The sequence below is a fragment of the Chelon labrosus genome, assembly GCF_963514085.1.
Source record: "Chelon labrosus genome assembly, chromosome: 11".
Lineage (NCBI taxonomy): Eukaryota > Metazoa > Chordata > Actinopteri > Mugiliformes > Mugilidae > Chelon > Chelon labrosus.
Genome location: NC_140344.1, coordinates 20,886,224 through 20,906,785, shown reverse-complemented (window position 1 = coordinate 20,906,785; position 20,562 = coordinate 20,886,224). Strand labels below are relative to the sequence as shown.

The 20,562-nt window shown below is 43.6% G+C and overlaps 2 protein-coding genes across 2 annotated transcripts; one reads left to right on the top strand and one right to left on the bottom strand.

The window, feature by feature from the left end:
* Nucleotides 1-189: 189 nt before the first annotated feature.
* spty2d1 (SPT2 chromatin protein domain containing 1) lies at nt 190-4,991 on the bottom strand. The gene is made up of 6 exons (XM_084555493.1): nt 4,432-4,991; nt 3,994-4,108; nt 2,298-3,908; nt 1,103-1,262; nt 922-999; nt 190-794 (listed from the first exon to the last, which is right to left on the bottom strand). Exons 1-6 carry the CDS (start codon nt 4,492-4,494, stop codon nt 701-703), a joined length of 2,121 nt encoding a protein of 706 aa, XP_084411619.1. The 5' UTR covers nt 4,495-4,991; the 3' UTR covers nt 190-700.
* Nucleotides 4,992-6,680: 1,689 nt separating this feature from the next.
* On the top strand, nt 6,681-19,057 carry tmem86a (transmembrane protein 86A). Its single transcript, XM_084554582.1, has 4 exons — nt 6,681-6,835; nt 13,566-13,830; nt 14,090-15,583; nt 15,917-19,057. The coding sequence occupies exons 1-3, from the start codon at nt 6,815-6,817 to the stop codon at nt 14,515-14,517; spliced, it is 714 nt and encodes a 237-aa protein (XP_084410708.1). The 5' UTR covers nt 6,681-6,814; the 3' UTR covers nt 14,518-15,583; nt 15,917-19,057.
* The last annotated feature ends 1,505 nt before the right edge of the window (nt 19,058-20,562 follow it).

Below are 20,562 nucleotides of genomic sequence, written 5' to 3'. Positions count from 1 at the left end.
CCTATACTGGATGCTAATGCTAATGCTAATGCTGCTGACAGGTCCAGTTTACGAAATCACTTAAAACAAATTAAACGGCGCTCCAATTAATTTAAAGAAAAAAAACACATTTCATTGTTTTCAGTGAGACCCAAAAAGCCATACCCGAAGCACTTAAGTAAAGCCCAACAATTAAATAAAACCATTTATGCAATAATTTCTGTCAAATCCTTAATAAACACACAACATATGAAATGGTTTTCTGCATATTTAACTGGCTTTACAATCAAAGTTTGTTTGTAAAAATATGCAACATCATCTGGTCAAAAATAGCATGTTAACATGTCATCATTAGACTTAAAAAAAAAGTCACACTTTTTCATATTAATAGTCGTCTTTGCAGTTCAACTGTTTTTACAGGTTGGAACTGTTGTAAACCCTGCACTCAGTGGGAAAGGGGAATAAATAATATAACAGGGAGAATGAAAGAATCTTTCTATTCTAATGCCTGAATGATTTGTGCATTATTTATCTTTTCTCAGGTTGTCTTTTGCTAAAAAAGTCTTCTTCTCTTTTTCCTCTTCAGACGGTTTGACTCCACTCCGTTTTTGTCCAAACATCGGGGGCCTAAGTGGAAACAGTCTCTGGTTGAGTGTTGAGATGGCAGATCCGATGTCCCAGCTTTCAGGGGACACATGGTTATTTTTATTATCACAAAGTTTCAGTTTTTTCTTGGCCTCTTGACAGCTTTCATTTTCAGCTCCTCTTGCTCTTTTTTCTCCTCCTCCAGATCCTCCAGTACAGCCATCTTCAGGCTGAGGTAAAAACAGGGAAACACATTTATATAAATAAAATAAAAAGGAGGAAAATACAACAGATGCAGGCACAAAAAAAAATGCACATTGAGAGTATTGACAGCGAGATCTGTCGTCATCACAATACCTCCTGGCCTCTTCTTTCTGCACATCTTTCCAGCTGCTCTCCATAAATTTAAGTGCATAGTCACTCTCGTCTTTGTATCTGAGGAGGTTAAAAGACACATTTTTATATAGAATTTTCTTTACACTTGAGGGAAATGACTCTCTGCATTTAAACCAGAATCAATGGGAACGGGAACACTGACCTCGATCGATCGTAGCCAAAGATTTCCTTAATGTGCCTGGAAATTTCGTCTTGCTCTTCACCTCCATCGTCAATAAAATCATCCATTTCTGAATCATACTCGTCTTCCTCGTCCTCATATTTCCTCTTGTACGCAGATGTGATGGGTGGTAGCATTGGCCCTGCGTATAAACAGAAAAATGGTTATTTGTTAAGCAGGATATTGGTGTTAAAACATAGACCTACTGTACCAACATATGGACTTGAACGCCTTGCTTGGGTTCACGTGTTCATGTGATTTGAGGATTTTGTTTCTGACTTTGAGTTCAAAAGAGTTAATTTAATACTCGAAAGTTGATGACACTGAAATGTTTTTTTTTTTTTCCTCTGTTACAAAAGATTGCTGCTCTCTGACCCAGTAATGACAAAAGCTACACAGTGTCGCTGACGCGCTTCATTCACTTTGGCAAACAAACTCTGGAATACTGGCTGCTTGTAAAATGTTATTGCTGATAGCAGATGTTGTTTAACTGGGTGTAAAACCTGAACACAAAACGCAGCGATACACTGACCACATTGAGTAAAACTGTACATTTGTTTATTTTAAAATGTGACCTGCAATTCTTGAGCCTGTGCAGGTGGTGGGTGATCGGAGGATGAAAGCAAAGCCGTATTCCCTGATGCAAAACTAGTCCCACCCCCTCCACGGTGCTATAACAGCACTGGGCAGCGCCTTCAGCAGCCGACTGCTTCACCTGCGCTGTCTGAAGCAGCGTTACTGTAGGCTGTACGATCAAGCCTGATCCCAGTAGACCACATATATTGAACTACTGTTGCTACTTTTTGCATTTATTTTTCTTTTTTTTTTTGTGCACTTTCCTTAAAACTATAGGCTGCTGCAGCACTGAGAATTTCCCCACTGTGGGATAAATTAAAGCATTATCTTATCTAGTCATCGTCTTTATTGGCTTCTGTGTTACTTTATATGCCTCTATTCTTTAATAATGACACTATTGGCCTATTATAGTGTCGTTTCAGCTGTATTATTGCTAATGTTTTGTTAGTAGCTTTATCTGTCTGACCTTAGCCACTTTGTACCACTGTACAGAAAGGTGTTGTAGGGGTAAAAGGTAAACCACTACTGATTTGCGTACACAATGTCCATAGTTAACTAAATCCAGTTGTTAACGGATATCATACTTCTCTCTGGTTATTACCTGGTGGTCTGTTCATCATAGGCCCGTGTGGCATTCCGGGTCTAGGTGGCATTCCAGGTCTAGGTGGCATCCCGGGTCTAGGTTGCATCCCGGGTCTAGGTTGCATCCCGGGTCTAGGTGGCATCCCGGGTCTAGGTGGCATCCCGGGTCTAGGTGGCATGCCTGGCCGAGGAGGGACTCCTGGTCGTTGTCCACCAACATTCTTGGAGGAGATAGTCTCTGACACAACAGTACACTTGGGTCTTCCAGGTCCTGATTCCATACTGCTGGCTGGTCGTCCTGGTGCCAGTCCTAGACTACCAGGCCGAGCCAGTCCATTCCCTGCAGGTCGGGCTCCCCTACCTCCAGGGTGACCCTGTAGGCCACTCCCACCAGGCCTGGCCTGTGGGGCACATCCAGGTTTTGTCTGGAATGTGCCTCCAGGCCTTGCCTGAGGTTGGCTCCCTGGCTTAGAAGGGCCACCAGACGAAGCTCTCATTCCTGAATTACTACTCGATTTTACTGCAGAATTAATTCCAAGCCTTTGTGGTTCTCCCTTTCCAGACCTATGGGCTCCAACTGTAGTTCCCTGCTTTAAGGAGCTACCCTGACTAGGCCTCATTTGTTGGGAGCTTCCATGGTGAGACTTCTGGGCTGTGCCAGCTGTACTAGGAGGCCTGGTCCCAGGAACACCTGAAGCTCTTTTCTGAAGGGATGATGAGCTTTCTTTTTTGCTAAGGGCACTTGAGGTGCTGGATTTGAGGCTAGATGAGGGCCTGGAACCTCCCTGTTTGGCTGAAACCTGAGATGATGTGGCTTTAGAAGGAATTTTACTGTTTACGGTGCCAGATGAACTCGATAAGCTTGACTTGGACCTGTCTCTATCGGTGTGAGACATCTTGGTTCTGTCTCTTTCAGAGGGTTTGGAAGCAGAGAGACCTCTGTCACTAGTTAGCGTTGGATGCGATTTCTTTCCTGACCCACTGGACAGACTGGGCTTTTCTATGGAGGACTTGTGTGGTCTGTAGTTATTGTGTTCTTTCTCTAAAGTGCTTTTTCTTATTGAACTAGAGCTAGATTGAGACTTGCTGTCTCTATCTCTGTCTCTATCTTTGTCCGGCCTCTTAGCCTTGCGCTCCATCTCCAGTTCTCTTATCTCGTCAGCTGTGCGAAGCCTTTCGTCCTTTTTCACTACTTTTGGTTTTAGGTCAACTGGCTCAAACTGCTTCTTCTCAGCCAATTTAAGTAAGTCTGCAAAGTTCAGGGGAGGCGGAGCGGGTTTGGGTGGCCCGCTGGCTTTTTTAGAAACAGATTTGCTCCCACCAACACCTGTGTTTCTCCCGGGTCTAAGCGGCTCTGGGTCCTGCTCTGTCTCTGAATCTGTCTGTTCATACTCATAATTATCCTCATCTTCCGGGTCAATCGAGTCATTCCGAAATCTCTCTGCATCCATTGAATCTTTCTGCATTTCTAGTTTTGATCGCCTCTTCTTGGGAACCTCTACGATTGGGATGCCATTGTAGCCTCTGAAATTGTCCTTAGTTCTAGATGCCATGGCTCGTGCTTTACGATCCGACTTTAACTCAACCCTCTTGGCTTTTAGTTCCTCTTTCTGTTTCTTCATTTCCAATTCTGGGGAAAAAAAAGACAACAAATCTTAACAGAAGAACACACAATGTACAATATTTATATGAATATCGAATGCTGTCATGGATACCTTTTAATCTGGAGTCAACGTTTTGCTTCTTCAAAAGCGCTTGCACAGCGGCAGGATTTACACCTTTCGACTTCGGATCCTTTTTGGGCGGTCCAGTTTGCAAACTGTATCTCTTCTAATGAAAGAGGGGACAAATGGGTACACACAAATATACAGGTTGCTGAATATGGAGCAGCTGCACAGAGTTTTTCCATGTCTTAAGTACAAGATTCAGAAAATATTATTCATCAAGCATATTGTATTGATCTGAAGATCCCAGATCATAGTTACACGTCTTCAAACCCCCAGCATGCAGAGTCACGAGTTTATAAGTTAGCAGCTCGCTACATTATCAGACCCTCGTTGACATAGGGTCTCAAACATGGTTGCCCATAAATCCTCACATTGCTGATTGGTCTCGGGGTTAATGTGGGTCCAAATGACAAGTCTTTAACTCACCTGTACACCACTGCCGCCCTGGTTGTCCTTGGCGATGTTCAATATATTATCAAAGTCCATCATTTTGGCAGCAGGTGATGCAAGCTGGCTGTCTGAATCGAATCAAGTAATACACAACCAGGAGCGCAGATGTTGAGCCTTTAAGCTTAACCAAACTGCTCCTAGCTAGGTAGCTATAAAGAAACCTCTTTAACAAATGCGGCCTTGATACAGGGCGAAACTTGTGCAGTGGACACTTAATGTTACTTTACTTCTCCACAGTACGATAGCACGCGTTAGCAAAGTTAGCTAACCTTACGGTCCCTGCCGTTAACGTCAGCTAACCAAGAAGCCTGAAAGACGAACTTGCCCTGTTTCCCGATAACACGCGGACCTAAAGCCAGATCCATCCAAATGTGCGTTTAACTAAATCCTACTGAAAAGAAAGACACACAAAAACAGCCATAACAAACGCCGGGTGTTGGCAGAGGATAACAGTGATAAAGAACGAAGACTTAAAGGTCCGAAGAGGAGTCAGCGGAAGTGAGATGACTCCCTCTTGCGTACTTCCGGTTTCGTCAGCTAAAAAGATCTCAACATTAGGAATAATACGTTAGTTTTGTACTTGTTTAATATTACACACATTGCCGTATTTTTGCAAATCAGACAGAAAGATACGATGCTTTGGGGGCATAACACAGAAGAAAAATGTATTTCAGGTACACGCATGCAGTTTTTGTGACTTGAACTTCCGGCTTCCCTCCTATTGTTTCTTGCAATGTTGACAGTTGCACACCACATGATGTCGCTACTATTGTGGATATGCAGAATATTCTAGAAATGTGAGGTGGCATCGATCGATATTTTACTGTGCTTACTGAACTCATCATTAAATAAACACATTTCCCATAATTACTTTACTGGGGCAAACACATCTATATGATTTCCTTTGATGGAGGTAGGTAAAATAGAATTGCAAACCACATAATTACAAGTCAAGATCCTGCATTGAAAACTATAATTGAACTAAATGTAATCATCAAAATGTAAGCCTACATTACTGAGTATATAAGCAATGATCCATTTTTTAGAGTTGTGTAGTATCCACACAATACAGCATGTATAAGTGATGGGGTGTTAAATACTTTATTAGGTTTAATGATCGTTTTTCATATTGTCAAGATCCCGAATTGAAAACTATAATTGAGCAAAATGTAATCATCAAAATGTAAGCCTACATTACTGAGTATATAAGCAATGATCAATTTCTTAGAGTTGTGTAGTATCCACACAATACAGCATGTATAAGTGATGGGGTGTTAAATACTTACCTGATGGCAGTAGGGAGAAGAGAGAGTGTCCGGGGTGGCTGGGCTGTTTCAGGATCTTCTTGGCCCTTAACCTGCAACGTTTGGTATAAATGTCCTGCATGTTGGGGAGGGGGGTTCTGATGGTCCACTCCGCTGAACGGACCACCCTTTCGAGGGCCAGGAAGTCCTGCCTGGTACAGTTTCCCATCCAGGTGGTGATGCTCCCACACAAGATGCTCTCGATGGTGCAGGTGTAAAAGTTCCTGAGCACCTTGAGAGGGAGCTTAAAGTCTCTGGTCTGAGGAGGTAGAGACGCTGTCTGGCCTTCTTCACGATGGTGTTCAGGTGATGAGTCCATGACAGGTCCTGTGAGATGGTCACTCCCAGGTATCTGAAGGTGTCCACTCTTTCCACCTCAGAGCCACAGATAATAAGTGGATGGAATTGGATGTATTAAATACTTAATTGTGTTTAATGATCATTTTTCATATTGTGTGATTTCACAAACCTTAGTCTAAAGAGATATGGTGGACTGGAGAGGAAATACTATTGTTTTGTGCAGCTGACTCCTACACTAATGTTACTACAGAATACTGATACTGTCTGAGGATAGAAATCAGTGCAGCAAATCAGTACAAACTCAATAGCTCCCAATCATTTTAACAGAGCAACATTTGGATTTGTTTTGGGGGCGTTTTGTTTGGACTTCTCACCTCTGATCTGACCCTTTTACGCTGACTCGTAAATCGACACATATTTACAACAAGCTCCATTTCAGTAAGAATTTAAATACAGGCCATCTGCTCCCATATGTAATTGTAAACACCACCGACTCCTCCTATCCGGGCGTCCCTGACCTCTAACCACGCCCCTTCCCGACTACTCTCTAATCCTATTGGCTAAGAGCGAGAGGCCTACCCCACGTTCCTGCTCTGAGTCTCCTCCTACCAGACGTCGGACCGCCCACCAGATCGAGGACAAAAACAATCGGCATCCTTCTTTCAGTCAGTACAACATAAACAAGGAGACACAAGCGACTTTAGTCACTGTTTTCCCTTTTTTTTTAACAGTCTCGGACGCCAGTAAAGCGAGAAATGGTTTCTCCGGTAACAGTGGTGAGTATCATTCTCAAACCAGCGTTTAAAACTAACAGGAATACCATAGAAACAATTGCAGCTATAGTTAAGCTAGTTACAAGACAGCAACACTTAACAAAGATATCATCCTCATGTCGTTTCTTTTGTTTTATACCCGCTTTGTGTCGAGTCATAAATTCAGCGTTTATTGTTTTATTGTCGTTATTATTCACAGCTTGTCACACTTTGTCTTGGAAGGCCAGCGCAATGCTCTCTTGGTGTGTCCATCATTTAATAACCGCTAAATACGAGTTAAATGGATAAGCGTTTGCAGAAAATAAAAACGCAGACACCCGCTTTGCTTGTCTTAGCACCTCGCTGTTTTACAGAGAGCGTCTGGACGTGCTGAAGACACTAGTGCAGGAACTTTCATGTTCCGTGAAGCCGCTTCCTTTACATTTTGGCACAGAGGCGACTGCTCACGCTCTTCCTTCCTTATCCGCATTCAACACACACGTTTTTCTACGTTTTTCTGATAAAAAAGAAAACCCTGTCATGTGACGAGCTTTTTTTTTTGTCTATTTTTTTTTCTTTCCTGTACCCTCCAGTAACGCATGCGCCGAGCAGCAGCAGCAGCATTTGGCTGTGGTTGCCTTTCTTTTCATCTCATTTGCTGTAGCTGTGCTTTATATAGACTATTGTGTAGCCTGCACATTAGCCCCATAATCGACCCAGCTAGGAAATGCTCCCAGTTGACAAAAAAAAAATAAAAAAATAGCTGCATGAATAATTTAACCGGCACCAGCATCTTCTTACTTTGACAGGGCTGCTATGAGAATTCACCCCATTCGCAGGGTTCACACAACACAGTGTGGTGTAACTTGGCCTGTAGGAAACCCTGATGTGCACTTAGCAAGAGGAGCCTGTGTGAAGGAATGCTTGCCATACAGACTAGTTGCCCCAGCGATGAGGATGCTGCGCAGGTTCGGGGCTTGCTCGACGTTTATCGAGCCACGGCAAGAGTGTTGCTGTGAAAAGGAAAGGAGGAGCGGCGGCTAAAACACTTTTTTTGGAAAGCGCCGTTTCCCTGTAACGTCTTCGATCGACTTTGTGGTCATCGCAAAACATCACATTGGCCACTGCAGACAAACATCAGACGTCATTCTGTCTTTAAACTCCCTTGTTTTTGAATGCATTGGTCAAGATGTCTTGAGTCTGTTTGCATTTAAAAAGATTTATTGTAATAGTAGTAAAATCTCAGAGGAAAATGTATTGTGGAAAGTTAATATTACCTCTGTTAGGTCTGCTGCAGCTTAGTTAATTCGAAGAAGAAGACACAGCTTAAATGTTTTTGACGCAGTATCCAACAGAGCACATTATGTCCTTAAAAAATGTGGACATCGCACTTGTTGTTGGGGACCGCCCGTAGCCTTGTCATACAGCTGAGGGCCCCTAATTGCATTTTGGCTGTTTTGGGTAAAATTTCAGAGGCATAAATCTACTTTCTTGTCCCCAAGTGTGCTGAACTATGTATACTTAAAAGAAATTGCGTGCACATGTGTACAAATTATTCATCCAAGACCAAGTGAACTGGAAGGAACCCTGCACTGTACTGCCTGTCTGCAAATGACCTCAAGTTATCCCCGGAGCTAAAGCAGCCGTAAGATGGAAGGAAACAGTGCTGTGTGATGTTATAAAGAAATAACATTGTCATATGACTCACATGCCAGCTGAGCCTGCCAGGGCCGTACTTACGTTACAGTTTCCGTCTGCCCTCTGTTGAGTAAGCCAGACTTAAGCGGCCTTTGAATATTTCGGTGTATCATGTTTCTGACACTCTGAATGGTTTATTAGATGTCATCCTTGCTGGATGTTATAAGGTGCTTTAGCTGGATTATGTTTGCTGCCTACAGCTGCTTGTCTCTTCATGCCCTGTAGTCCTGACTCAAATAAGTTTCTGATAGTTTGCCTAAATATACAGTGACAATTATGTTACACTGATCCTGCAAATTGTTTCATCGGTTTTAGATATCAGAAGCATTGCCTTTAAGTAACCATGCAAATACAGTCAATCATTAACTGTATTATTGTTTAACAGGGTTAACCCTAACCCTAACCCTAACGCCCTGCAGGCAGGTGTTTATGTGGCACAAGCACGCAGCGCATATGCAAACACACTTAGCTGGATGATAACAAAATCACTTGATTGCTCGCCTCTCAAATGAGGCAGTATGCGCTTGTTATTTACGCTGGCGACGGCCCGACTTTTCACACAGGGCTACCATCCATTGCTAATGCCCCTGTCTCTCCGGTATTCCTGCAGACAAAGTGACGCCTCTGTGAATTTGAGCGGAGTAGGTTACAGCTGAGATGATACCTTGCTGCATAACCACACAGATCTCAATCAAGTGTAAGAAACAACAGGAGGGCTGACCCTGAGAGAAATGAAGCCATTAGAACCGCCGTAGAGCAGTTTATTACATCCAGAAAGCAATTTTCGCCTCCTTGATGGAAGAATTTGCTGCAATAATCACTTTTTACCGTAATGGGTTTGGAGACACATTACACAGGTAATATTCTGATGTTGTCATAATTCATATTCCAGTTTAAGCCAGCCAAACAACATCACTTTTACAGAACACCAAGTTAACTTTGTGTGCTTTGCGCCTCAGGCGTTTCCCATGTAATCTGTGCTGTTTCTGTCATGCCTCTCTATTTCACTTGAGGCTCTTTTTTTTCCTGTTGTGTAGATGTCATAAGATTGCATGAAAAACAATGGGAAGCAAAACTGTGAAGTATAGCCCAAACACAGGGTGAATTGGACCAGAGGTTATGAGAGTTTCTGACTTCCCCTCACCTTCCTTCCTGGAGTCTGTATTCACCCTCCAAACCACTGATTAGACTGTTGATCCACACCTCCCCCGTTTTTTCACAGACAACATTCAAACTAACCGTGGTTATCATAGGCCACTGGCATACAGATCACGCTGCCCTTTGTAATATATAAATAATACACGGGCCCTATGCGTGTAATGACAGAAATACAGTAAGTTGTGTTTCCCTGCGCTTAAGTAGCCACCAGCGATCCGATAAGCAGAGTTTTGATATAGCCGAGTCTGGGACAGCTGCCAGCGTTGTCCTTTCCTTTTGGCACCCGTTTGGCTTCAACAGAACAGATAGACTCACCGTTCACCCAGATACACAAGTATGACAAAGTGCACGATGAAGAGGAGTGCATTAGTTCCCATTATAAATCTAACTTTAGTTTTGTCCCATTGAACAATCCCTCTCTCTGATGCTACTACATCTAGAAGAGACTGGAAATATCTTAAATGGATGCGCAAGCAGAATGCAGAAAGACTTCGTTTAGGCCTGTCGCAGTTGTTTGACCTAACCACAGCAACTTTGCACAATCACCTGTATACAAACAACTGCTTGACTGATTTTTATGAAATCATCATGTTGCGTCCCCTTCTCCTGCTATGGTGTAATGGCACCTCAGGGAGGAATGAGTGCCATCAAATGTTTATCTTATAATATCAGGAAAAAGTAAGCATGTCATGGAACGCTGCAAAAGTTTGGAAGTTGTTTGTTCGACAAGTATGCATCAACTAATATGTCGTGTGTGTCACAGGCCCATCTTTTGTCCATAAAAGTCCTGGCATGCCTAGTTTCCAGCTCATTCCAGTACTTATCTTGATCGCATCAGAGCAGACACTGCCAAACCTGTTATTGCTTTTTTTGCCTTGGTTGGAAGATGTCCAACTAAATATTAATGAAACAGCCTTTACTTGTATTACAGGGATGAGAAAATTAAATAGTACGGTAGATTTAGAGTCGCATAGTCTGTAAGAAATAAATCGTTCACGTGTTTTGTTGAAAATCACCTGCTATATGAAGAATTTGATTGAATACGCCTTACAATACGCAATGAATTGTAATGAGGACTGAAAAATAAGTACATACAAGCTAAACTGAAACTTACCGTACGTTTTAAGCACGTTTAAAAATGTGATACACTAATTTTATCTGATATATTTGTGAATTTCACACTGCAGCTTGAGATCGCAGTTTGAAATAAAATGTCCACATCTGAACAGCTACCAACTGAGCAGGGGCGGATGGTGTATAGGGGCGATTTGGGCGACGCCCTACCAGCTGGGAGAAAGAGGATTTTTTTTTTTACAAATTCTATCACAGAAAAAGTAGTTTTCAGTGTTCTAGACATAATATCTGTCATTGTCCAATCAGAATCGTCAGGTTCAAGTCGCGTTTCAAATGGTCCCGCCTCTCTGGGCGAATTCATCAACGTGGAAAATCGCCCCAGCTTCTCCCATTGACTCTCATGTTAAAAGTTTTTTTTTCGGAAAATGAGCCTTCAATGCATTTTCAATGAGGATTTGGGGCTCGCCCTGACGCGCTTGAGTCATACGTAACTGAGCAAAGAGATGGCTGCTTGATTGGACAATTCATCAATCAATCACGTCCATCAGGAAGCATTCGCGCAATTTTCGTCGGTCGGCTGAATTGACTGTATATACTAGGTCGGCTGTGGAGAAGAAAAGGATGAAGGAGTTGGGACCCGACTGTCCGGACTTAAACATTTCGCAGCAGGCTACTGATCGTGGGAGGACATACACAAGGAGCTTCACCTCAAACGTGTTAAACGGCTTTTTTTGTTTCCCCTGCGTGCTGTTTCAAAGTCCCGGGACAGAGATGTTATGGACTACAACGGGGATGAAGGACTTAAAACTAGGGCCGGGACTTTAACTTGTTAATTAAGATTAATTAATTACACAAAAATAACGGGTTAATCATTTTTTACGCATTTTAATCACACTTATTTTTGCACCGCGGAACGTTTCTCACTGGATGAGTTCGGCGGACCGATTATACTGGAGCACCAACTAGCGTTCATTACTTCAGACTACAAACCACAGTGAACATGAACGAAGAAGCTGATGAAACCGCTTTGGTTGGCCCCGTGGATGGGAAATTTCAGTCATTATTCAATGGTATACTAAAAATCCATATGAAAAAATAACTGTTCTCAGGTCAAATATTTATATGCGATTAAAATGTTTGATGTATTAGCATTTTTAAACTTGCTGGATTTTACAAGGCAAATAAATTAAGTTAAAACTTAGTTCCATGGCCCCATTTGTCTTTGTAAGGAGATGTTCTATTTTGTCTTTATTATTTTGTCAGAATGCACCAGAATGCTTAGTTTGTACGTGAAAATCACAAAAATCTACTGGGGGAGGATGCCCCCAGAGCCCCCTACAGGGGTTTGATTTACAAACTTTGCGCCCCCCCTAATACAAAATTCACCAGCCGCCACTGCAACTGAGTCATACTGAATTCACACAAACCACGGGGTGTCTCAGTCTCAGTCGGTCCTAGCATCTCGTATTCTCTACAGTCAGATCTTAATGACATAGAGTGTTTTGGTTTTGGTGCAATGGTGCAGTCTGACATGCTTGAGGGGAACATGTGAATTTACTTCTCAGCAGCGTCCTGCTGACTAAGTAAAGGCCAACTCAGGCAGTAGGTCTTTCTCTTTCCTTACTTTGTTTAAACATGCTCGTGAACTTGTGAACCTTTCCTGCTGGAAGTCCTATCAGATACACCAGGGCCAAGCTTGAGGTCACTCAACATTGTATTTGATCGTGCACTGTAATTTGGTCTCCTGTTTTATTGAGCAGTTCGGCAAACAATGGTGTCCCCTGTCTCCCCTCCCATCCCTTATTCTCTCAGGCTTTCTTACCCCTTTCTCCTTCTCAGCACCATCCTACTTACCCACTCCTAAATCAGGCTGTCATCTGAATGTTACTAGCCCCCATCTCACTTACGCCCCAAAGCTTCGCCTTCCTGTCTTCTCTTGTTTCTTTTAACATCTCTCTACCTATTTATGTGAACTTTGAGATCAGAGCAGTCTTTTTGTTTGCATCATTTCTCTTACGGCAGAATGTTTGCGGAGAAAGATGCAAAAGGGTAACTGGAAAAAGTAAGATTTGAGACGTCAAATCAGCGGCTCTTGTCGAGTCTTTTCAGTCCTTTTCCTGCTGATCTTATACCCCGTCTTCTTCCTCCTCCTCCTCCTTTTCTCCCCGTCTAAACTCCTGATCTCTCCGCCAGTGATTTCAGCTTTAGCGAGCCTTTACTCGGTTCCTCTCCCTCCCAACTTTTCTGTCTTTGATCCCCTCCCGGCCTTCCGACTTGTGAGTGATTCTAGCAATTCTCCGAACTGTCGGTGGGTGGTCTTTTCAGAAATGTTTTGAAAGCTTCTTGTTCTAGCGACGTTTTTTTGTGTTGTTCTAACCCTGTCGGCCTTTGGCTATTTGGACAGAAAGAAATATGACTGGTAACGCAGTTGGGAAGAAGAACCTGAGCCTTGAATATGCCGCACAGTTCCCCACCAACTTTAGATACAAAGAAGAAAGCGAGGCAAGCAAAATTAAAAGGTTACATGGAGTCAAAGAACTTGCTTCTGCTTGCTGTTTCTACAAAATTTCATTTCCACCACAGGACAAATGCATGTGATGAACTAATAACCACACCGTGCCAGCCTCGAGGCTGTTCCAGCTCTAACTCAAACGTTTCCGCTAATGTTGAGACGTGACCGTGACATTTCAAACTTCAAACACACAAAGTTCTGTTCAACACATAGTGACAACAGTGCAAATAGTGACGGTGACTCGCTAACAACTGAGCAATACCGATTACTGTATGACTTAGCTAACAATGTAAATGTTAAATCTCCTTTCAGGTGAAGAGCGAAGGCCCCAAACTGGTGCCATTCTTCAAGGCAACCTGTGTGTACTTTGTCCTGTGGCTGCCCACCTCAAGCCCATCCTGGTTCAGCGCTTTGATCAAATGTCTGCCCATCTTCTGCCTGTGGGTCTTTTTACTGGCCCACGGTTTCAGCTTCCTCGGCGCTCACCCCAGTGCCCGCAAGATCTTGGCCGGTCTCATCTTTTCTGCTCTGGGTGATGCCTTTCTCATCTGGCAGGAGCAGGGCTACTTCGTCCACGGTGAGGAGAATCTTTTTATGTTGTGATGCGGGAGTCTTGTCTGGAGGACTGTCTTTATTAAAATGGGGTTTTTACATTATGATTTATTTCAACCTGGGCCTTATATCCTGTAGCTTTGATCTTCCCTGGTATTGTATCCACGAATGCAAAGCCATTAAAAGCCACTAAAAATAATTTGATGGTCATACAGGTTCTATCTATCTATCTATCTATCTATCTATCTATCTATCTAAATTACACTATCTATAATGTCCTGCAGGCCTTCTGATGTTTGCCATCACCCATATCCTCTACTCGTCTGCCTTTGGGATGAAGCCCCTTAACGTGCGCGCTGGCCTGGTGATCACTGCCGTGTCCTCTGTGAGCTACCTAATGCTGTACCCCTACTTGTCCGGCCCGTTCACCTACCTGGTGGCCGTCTACATCGCCCTGATCGGCTTCATGGGCTGGAGGGCCATCGCGGGCCTGCAGCTCGCCAACGACCTGTGGACGTGGACCAAGCTGTCCGCCTGCCTGGGCGCCGTGCTCTTCATGGTCTCCGACCTCACCATCGCCGTCAACAAGTTCTGCTTCCCCGTGCCCCACTCGCGAGCCATCATCATGGCCACCTACTACGCCGCCCAGATGCTCATAGCGCTGTCGGCCGTCGAGTGCCAGGACGCGGAGGTGGCCAGGAAGAGAATATGAGGTACAGAAGTCTACGAAGCGCGTGAGGCCGGGAAGGTGGCAGCTGCTCCCCCTATAGCCCTGAGTGATCATGGACACATCTCACTGCCAGATCCCCAACCCTCAGCCTTCATCGCCGTGTGGCGCTCCCACACTGGTGTTACTATGGCGACTGGTCCACCACAGTCTTTTCACGCCTATCGCCCTAATATCCCACTAGTATGGTAGTCTAACACGTATCCTCCTACCATGAAGATACTGTAGTATTAACTTCAGCCCAACCTGCCTCCTCCGAACCTAGATTGGCTGTCTATCAACCTAGTTACCACGGAAACAAGCGTAGTTATATTAACCTGCTATGTATCGAGTATTATCTTACTTTTAACCATTATGTTTTAATTTAACGGGAGTGACTGAGCACCTTTCGGGGAGTGTGTGTGTACGTATGTGTGTGGAGAGTGACGATGTGTGTGATTAATTAACACTTTTACCTCGCCTCCCACACAGTCCTTTCACACACAGCCACCACACTGTCTCCCAGCACATACATGTCATTTATGTGGTCCAATAATTCAATTTAATATTTTTGTTTGTTATCTGTGTTGTTGTCTGAAACCTTGTTAAAAAGGGAGATTTTATTGTTGTTTTTTTTTGTACCAGCTCGCCCTCGTTTGTTGCGTTCCCCTGAATTAAGGGTGCTATTCTTAAAGTCTGGAGCATATCCACACCTGGTTTATTATCTGCGGTCCCTTTCATTTCACAACTCCACTGCCTTTGTTCTCTCCACTGTTAACATCCAGTCCAGTCTGTCTGGATGAATGGAAAATTTTTATTAGGATATACACCGATCAGGCATAACATTATGTCCTAATATTGTGTAGGTCTCCCTTGTGCCTCCAAAACAGTTGTGACTCATCAGAGAATGGACATGGGTCTTCTGAGGGTGTCCTGTGGTGTCTGGCAAGTGGGGGCCTTTGGGTCCTATGGGTTGACGGGGGGACCTCTGTGGACCATCCCACAGATATTTGATCAGTTTGGGATGTAGTGAATTTAGAGGCCAGGTCAACACCTCGTGCTGTTTTTCATTGTTGTTCCAATTGTTTTTGTATGTGGCAGGCTGCATCCTGCTGGGGGGGGGGGGGGGGGTTGCGTGTCTGGTCTGATCTGGACTATGTGGGTAGTACGTGTATAAGTAACATACACTAGAATGTCAGGTCCAAAATTTTCCCCTGCAGAAAATTGTATTGTCGCAAGACGGTCAGTGTTATTTACATCACCTGTCAGTGGTTTTAATGTTGTGGCTGATCGGTGTACCTGAACTCGAGGAGAGATGACAGGAACAAAGCGTACGCCAAAGAAGTGAAAAGGCAGAGGGAGAAGGTTGCGTGTCTGTAAAAGCCAGCATGCATTGTTAGGGGAGGTTGTTTGTGGAAGCTTGATGTTTCCTGTAGAGATTCCATTGACGCTGCTGTCAATGTCCTGCTGTCGAATAGGGAACACGGTAAACACTGTAGTCACAACAGACTATTGTACACCTTGAAACACGCTCTACGGTGCACCTGCTTCTCCCTCCGGTGTTACATAAGTCTGCCAGGCATTTGTTTCGCCTGCCAGCACTTTTTTATTTCTTTTTTTTTTAAGAAGCATAGGTGCAAATGTCAGCGTGCGCACACACCTGGCACCTCCATCTCCTGCTGGTTTAGTTATTTGGAAAAGTTCACGGGGATCTTATTGTTGGAGCAGGTCGGCCGACACATGCTGTCGCTGACCGGAGAGAGTGTAATGAAGACTGAAAAGAAAAGACTTATGTTACTGGCTGTTTTGTTTATCGACTCTGTGTGCGTCTGTCAAGGCATTCGCTCACTCATAACAGCATGTACACAAACATGCACATTGCCACAGGGCAGCGTGACCGATAGGGGACAAAAGAAAAAAAAAGGGGGGGGGGAAGACAAGGGCGACTGGCTTCTCATGAGAGGGAACTGCTATCACATTATTCCAAATAATTCCCTCTCACAGGACACTTCATCAGATTTAATCCTGCAAAATCCACCGCAGCTAATCCCCGACCAGTTGGCTGATATATTTTGTCTTTCATTTCTCACTCCTTTGATTTTTTTTTTTTCCCACCCTGTGCATATTTTAAAAAGAAACGTCTTACTGAATAGTTTAGGAATATTAAGTTTCCTTCAAGACGCCTGCCTTTGTGCATGTGTGAGCTGTCGTCGTCTGAGCTGTAGACTGCACAAGTCAGAACCGAGTCAAGGCCAGAGATCCTGTGAACCAACATAGTTTTTACAGAGTAGACACACTACTGGTTATTTTAATGTATTCTTGCCATAGTGTACTCATAGTGTACATTCCCATATTCCCACTGCTGGACGTGTCTCTCTTTATTAAGGGATGTTAGGATGAATACCACTGAAGTATATTAAAAAAAAATCACTGTTTATTCCAAATGTATTCTAGGAGTGTTAAAAAAAAAAATCGTATCTTATATACTGTTTATAAAATAAACAGGCATGGAAAAGAAACAAACCCATATTATGGGTTCCTTCTGCTGGGTCAGTGACTCTTAATGCTGTCGGTACACCACCTCATACGCACAATGGAAGAAAACCACACGCGTCAGCCGCCGTGGCATATCTGCAGGCAGGGCATGGCGCTGCTGACGCTTCATTAAGGTTCTTAAAACATCAAGGGGAGTCTTGTTTTTACCCAGAGAAAAACACTGATATCCCTCGTGACTATTCTTGACCACAGCTTTGCCCGTTACTTCCTCTTGCTTCCTTTCGGCCTGTCTGTATTTCTGCTTTGTCAGTTGTTTCGTTGGGCTGCGTGATCGCTCATCAAAAACCCGGCGTAGACACACTGCGACCCGGCGAGCCTTGCTAGCAGGCATGTGCGTGTGTGTGCCCGCTTATTTTGTCTTAAATCAAGGTTTAGTGGAGCAGAGACGCTTGTCGACTGAGTAAAACCTTGATGGGATGGTAGCATTGAGTCAATCAGTTTTACTCACCCTTATTATAAGGGCGTTTTATGTGAGCGGTACTTACTTTTTCCTCTGCCACTCCAAACCCTCGGATAAAAGGGACACCAACAGACAGGCTTAACTTAAAAGTATTTTGGAGATGTTTTTCTTCTTAAGCAATCATCTTTTTGAGAAATATCTCTATTACTTTTTAAACTAAAGTTTCTTTTCCAGATTTTCTCAGTGATGGAGGGGCAGATTTTACGATAATGAGACAGTACGTTGTCTGGAGTATCTATTTCTCTACTTTAGATCATCAGTCTGCTTAAATCACAACAGAAAACAGACCTCATTTAATGGAGCGGAACTTGTTAGCATTAGAGGCCTCTCTGTATCAAACAGGCTTCGGTTTTGCAAGTGACTGAAGACTCCCCATCGCCGGTGCACGGTTTCTGGAGGCCGTCCATTAAGGAAGGTCGTTATTGGTGAGCGATACTGTAGCTGGAATTAGGTTAGGAGGCGAAATATGACACACAAGGGAAGACTGTCTTTCCATCCGGCCTGCTTGCTGCCATCCTGCCCCGCCCCCCACCCCTCCCCACCCCCCCCACAGATGGCAGGCTAGCAGGCGCATCACTTTACCTCAGCCCGTCAACAGCCCTGTTGTTCCGAGCTTTGTGTGTGCAAACAAAAGGGACCTGAGAGAGCTGTGGGAGGCAAGTATGGTCCGGCCTCCGCGGCGGTTAATGACCTGGAACCAGTAGCTGTTGAAGTAGAAAGGGACCTGTGGTTTCACTTGGTCCTCTGACTAAGCTGACAACTACTTCTTCTATTTCTTTGATCTTCGTTGCTGTTAATGCACCGTGCTCGCGGCCCTCCCGTTTGCAGGCGACATTCAAAAGCTGTTTGTTGAATCTTCACTCGTGCACGACAGGCGAACGAGTCATCCTTACACACCTCATACAGGTGTTTTCATTACCACATCTGACAGTCCTCCAACATCAGTATGAGCTCATGGGAAGTGCGTAAAACAACCACTTTCTCTTTGTAACATTAATCTCGACCTACTGGGTGCTGCACATTTCTGCAGCCAGGGGTAAGGCCAGTCAATCTCTCCTTAATACTAGCAGCTGTAGTGTTTGAAACAAAGGATTGTCGTGTACTGTATCCTCTAAAAGTATATGCGAATTCTTCCTTTTTTTTTTTTTTTCTTGAAGAGAGAGAAGTTTGAACGTGTTTTTGAAAGTGACAAATCAACGCGTGAGAATCAGCATTAATTTCACCTGAAGTGTTACAGCCCTTAATGTGTATTTCTTTTTTTCTCATAAAAGTATTATCCATTGATTTGCAAAAAAATCAAGGCCCCCAGTGACATTTTTGCGTGTCACAGCGGGACAAAAAAGGCCAAGCTTGTTTTTAATTTTACTTTTCGTTTTGAAGACCCACTGGACTTGGTGTCCGATTTTCTTTTCTTTTTTATTCAGTGATATACTTTGTTGTCCTTGACTTTCACTTTGTGATTTTTATTTCTTTCATGACTGTAGAGATAAAATAGTTTCTTTGCTGTAGTGAAACTGCTATGAATGTGAATATATATTGGAGAAATAAATGCAATTACAATGCAACTTCAAACAGAACGTCCTCTGGTCGTCCTTTACTTTTTTTTTTTTTTTTTTTTCTCCGTTTGTTTGTTGTTCCTTCCAAGAATCAGAGGTGCCCCGTCTAAAATGTCAGCTGACATTTATAACTCTTTGGTGTTTTGTGTTTCTACTGAAGCTGCTGGTCCTCTGCTGCTATAAAGTGCCGTTACGGCAGAAAGGACTGGAGGACAACGGAGAGCTCTGTTCTAGTAACTGCTGCTGCACTCTGTTGTTGTCTGATCGAGGTGGAAAATGCGCTTCCTTTTAACTCACCCAGACTAATACCAATGAGACTATCTCTGTCTTTTTTTTTTCATCACTTGTTTGTCTCTTGTTCAGTCTGTTTTTTTCTCCCCCCCCAAACATTCACACACACATTTTATAGTTTATTCCCGTGGGATCTGTGCCACTTCTCTCAAAATGTGTCTTATTCATTGCAAGCCAAAATCTTGGCCGTCAAAGAACTCCAGTCTTCTACAGAAATGAGTCATCCCTGTAATGACCTTTATTAAAACACAGGCTTGGTGACAAGCATTTACTTAGAAGTGATGAAATAACATAAAATCCCCGAATAAACACTGCAATCTGTTAAGAAGCGCTGGAGAATCCTTTTAATTCGCACCTCCTCGGTTCTGTAATTTAAATACTACGTCTTAAAACACGAGGGGACATAATGTGCGAACATTTAGTGCTCCTTGAGTGCAGCACTCTTTTGTTCTGTCAGACACCTAGATTGACTATTCAGGGTTTCACTTGGAGCCACTTCCACCTTATTGTGCCTCAGCTGAGCCGTGAAGAGGCGGAAGGCACCGGTGACGCTGGTTTCAGTGCCTGTTGGTGCTTAATTGATCTGAACCTGGCAACCCGACGCTGCCAGCCAGTCCCCCCGGTGGGTCTATAGAAATGGAGTTGTGGGCGCCAGCGGCAGTGACGTCAGGAATGGAGAGGGGTTCTAACCTCTCTCTGTCTGTTTGGCAGCTCCTCGCTAGCAAACACTCAGTCTCTAGCAGCAGCAGACCACTCAGAGGCAATGGGTTTTAAATGCGCTGTCAGGCAGAGACTTCATCACACGCTGTGCACTCAGAAAAGACACAAATATATAAGGTTGATATTAAAGTTCGAGTAAAACCTGTATTTCAAGTACAGTAGATTAAAATTAAAGCCCTGCTGCAGCCCCTGGTTTTAAGATGTCAAATCCAGACCAGGAATCTTAACCAGTGAGGTTTTTTTTTTTTTTTTTTTTTAATGGCCAAGTTAATCGCCTGACCTCAAACCAGCTGCTCACTTGCTCAGACCAGACTGAAAGAAAGAAGAAGAAGTGAAAGTGGGTGGTATGCTGATGCCTGTTGAATGAACGTCAGCAGTTTTAGAGTTAAAAGGAGCCAAATATTAAACAAGATTACTTCACTTCCTGGTGCCTAAAATTAGGACGATTAGGTAAGATGTCAGGATTGG

Bases quoted from the DNA above. Each gene is read 5' to 3' on its own strand.
- spty2d1 (XM_084555493.1), bottom strand. From the start codon at position 4,494: ATGATGGACTTTGATAATATATTGAACATCGCCAAGGACAACCAGGGC. The intron at 3,909-3,993 runs GTATCCATGACA...TTTTTTCCCCAG, and splicing joins CGTTGACTCCAGATTAAAAG to AATTGGAAATGAAGAAACAG. The intron at 1,263-2,297 runs GTAATAACCAGA...GTTTATACGCAG, and splicing joins TATGATGAACAGACCACCAG to GGCCAATGCTACCACCCATC.
- tmem86a (XM_084554582.1), top strand. From the start codon at position 6,815: ATGGTTTCTCCGGTAACAGTG. The intron at 6,836-13,565 runs GTGAGTATCATT...ATCTCCTTTCAG, and splicing joins TGGTTTCTCCGGTAACAGTG to GTGAAGAGCGAAGGCCCCAA. The intron at 13,831-14,089 runs GTGAGGAGAATC...AATGTCCTGCAG, and splicing joins GCAGGGCTACTTCGTCCACG to GCCTTCTGATGTTTGCCATC.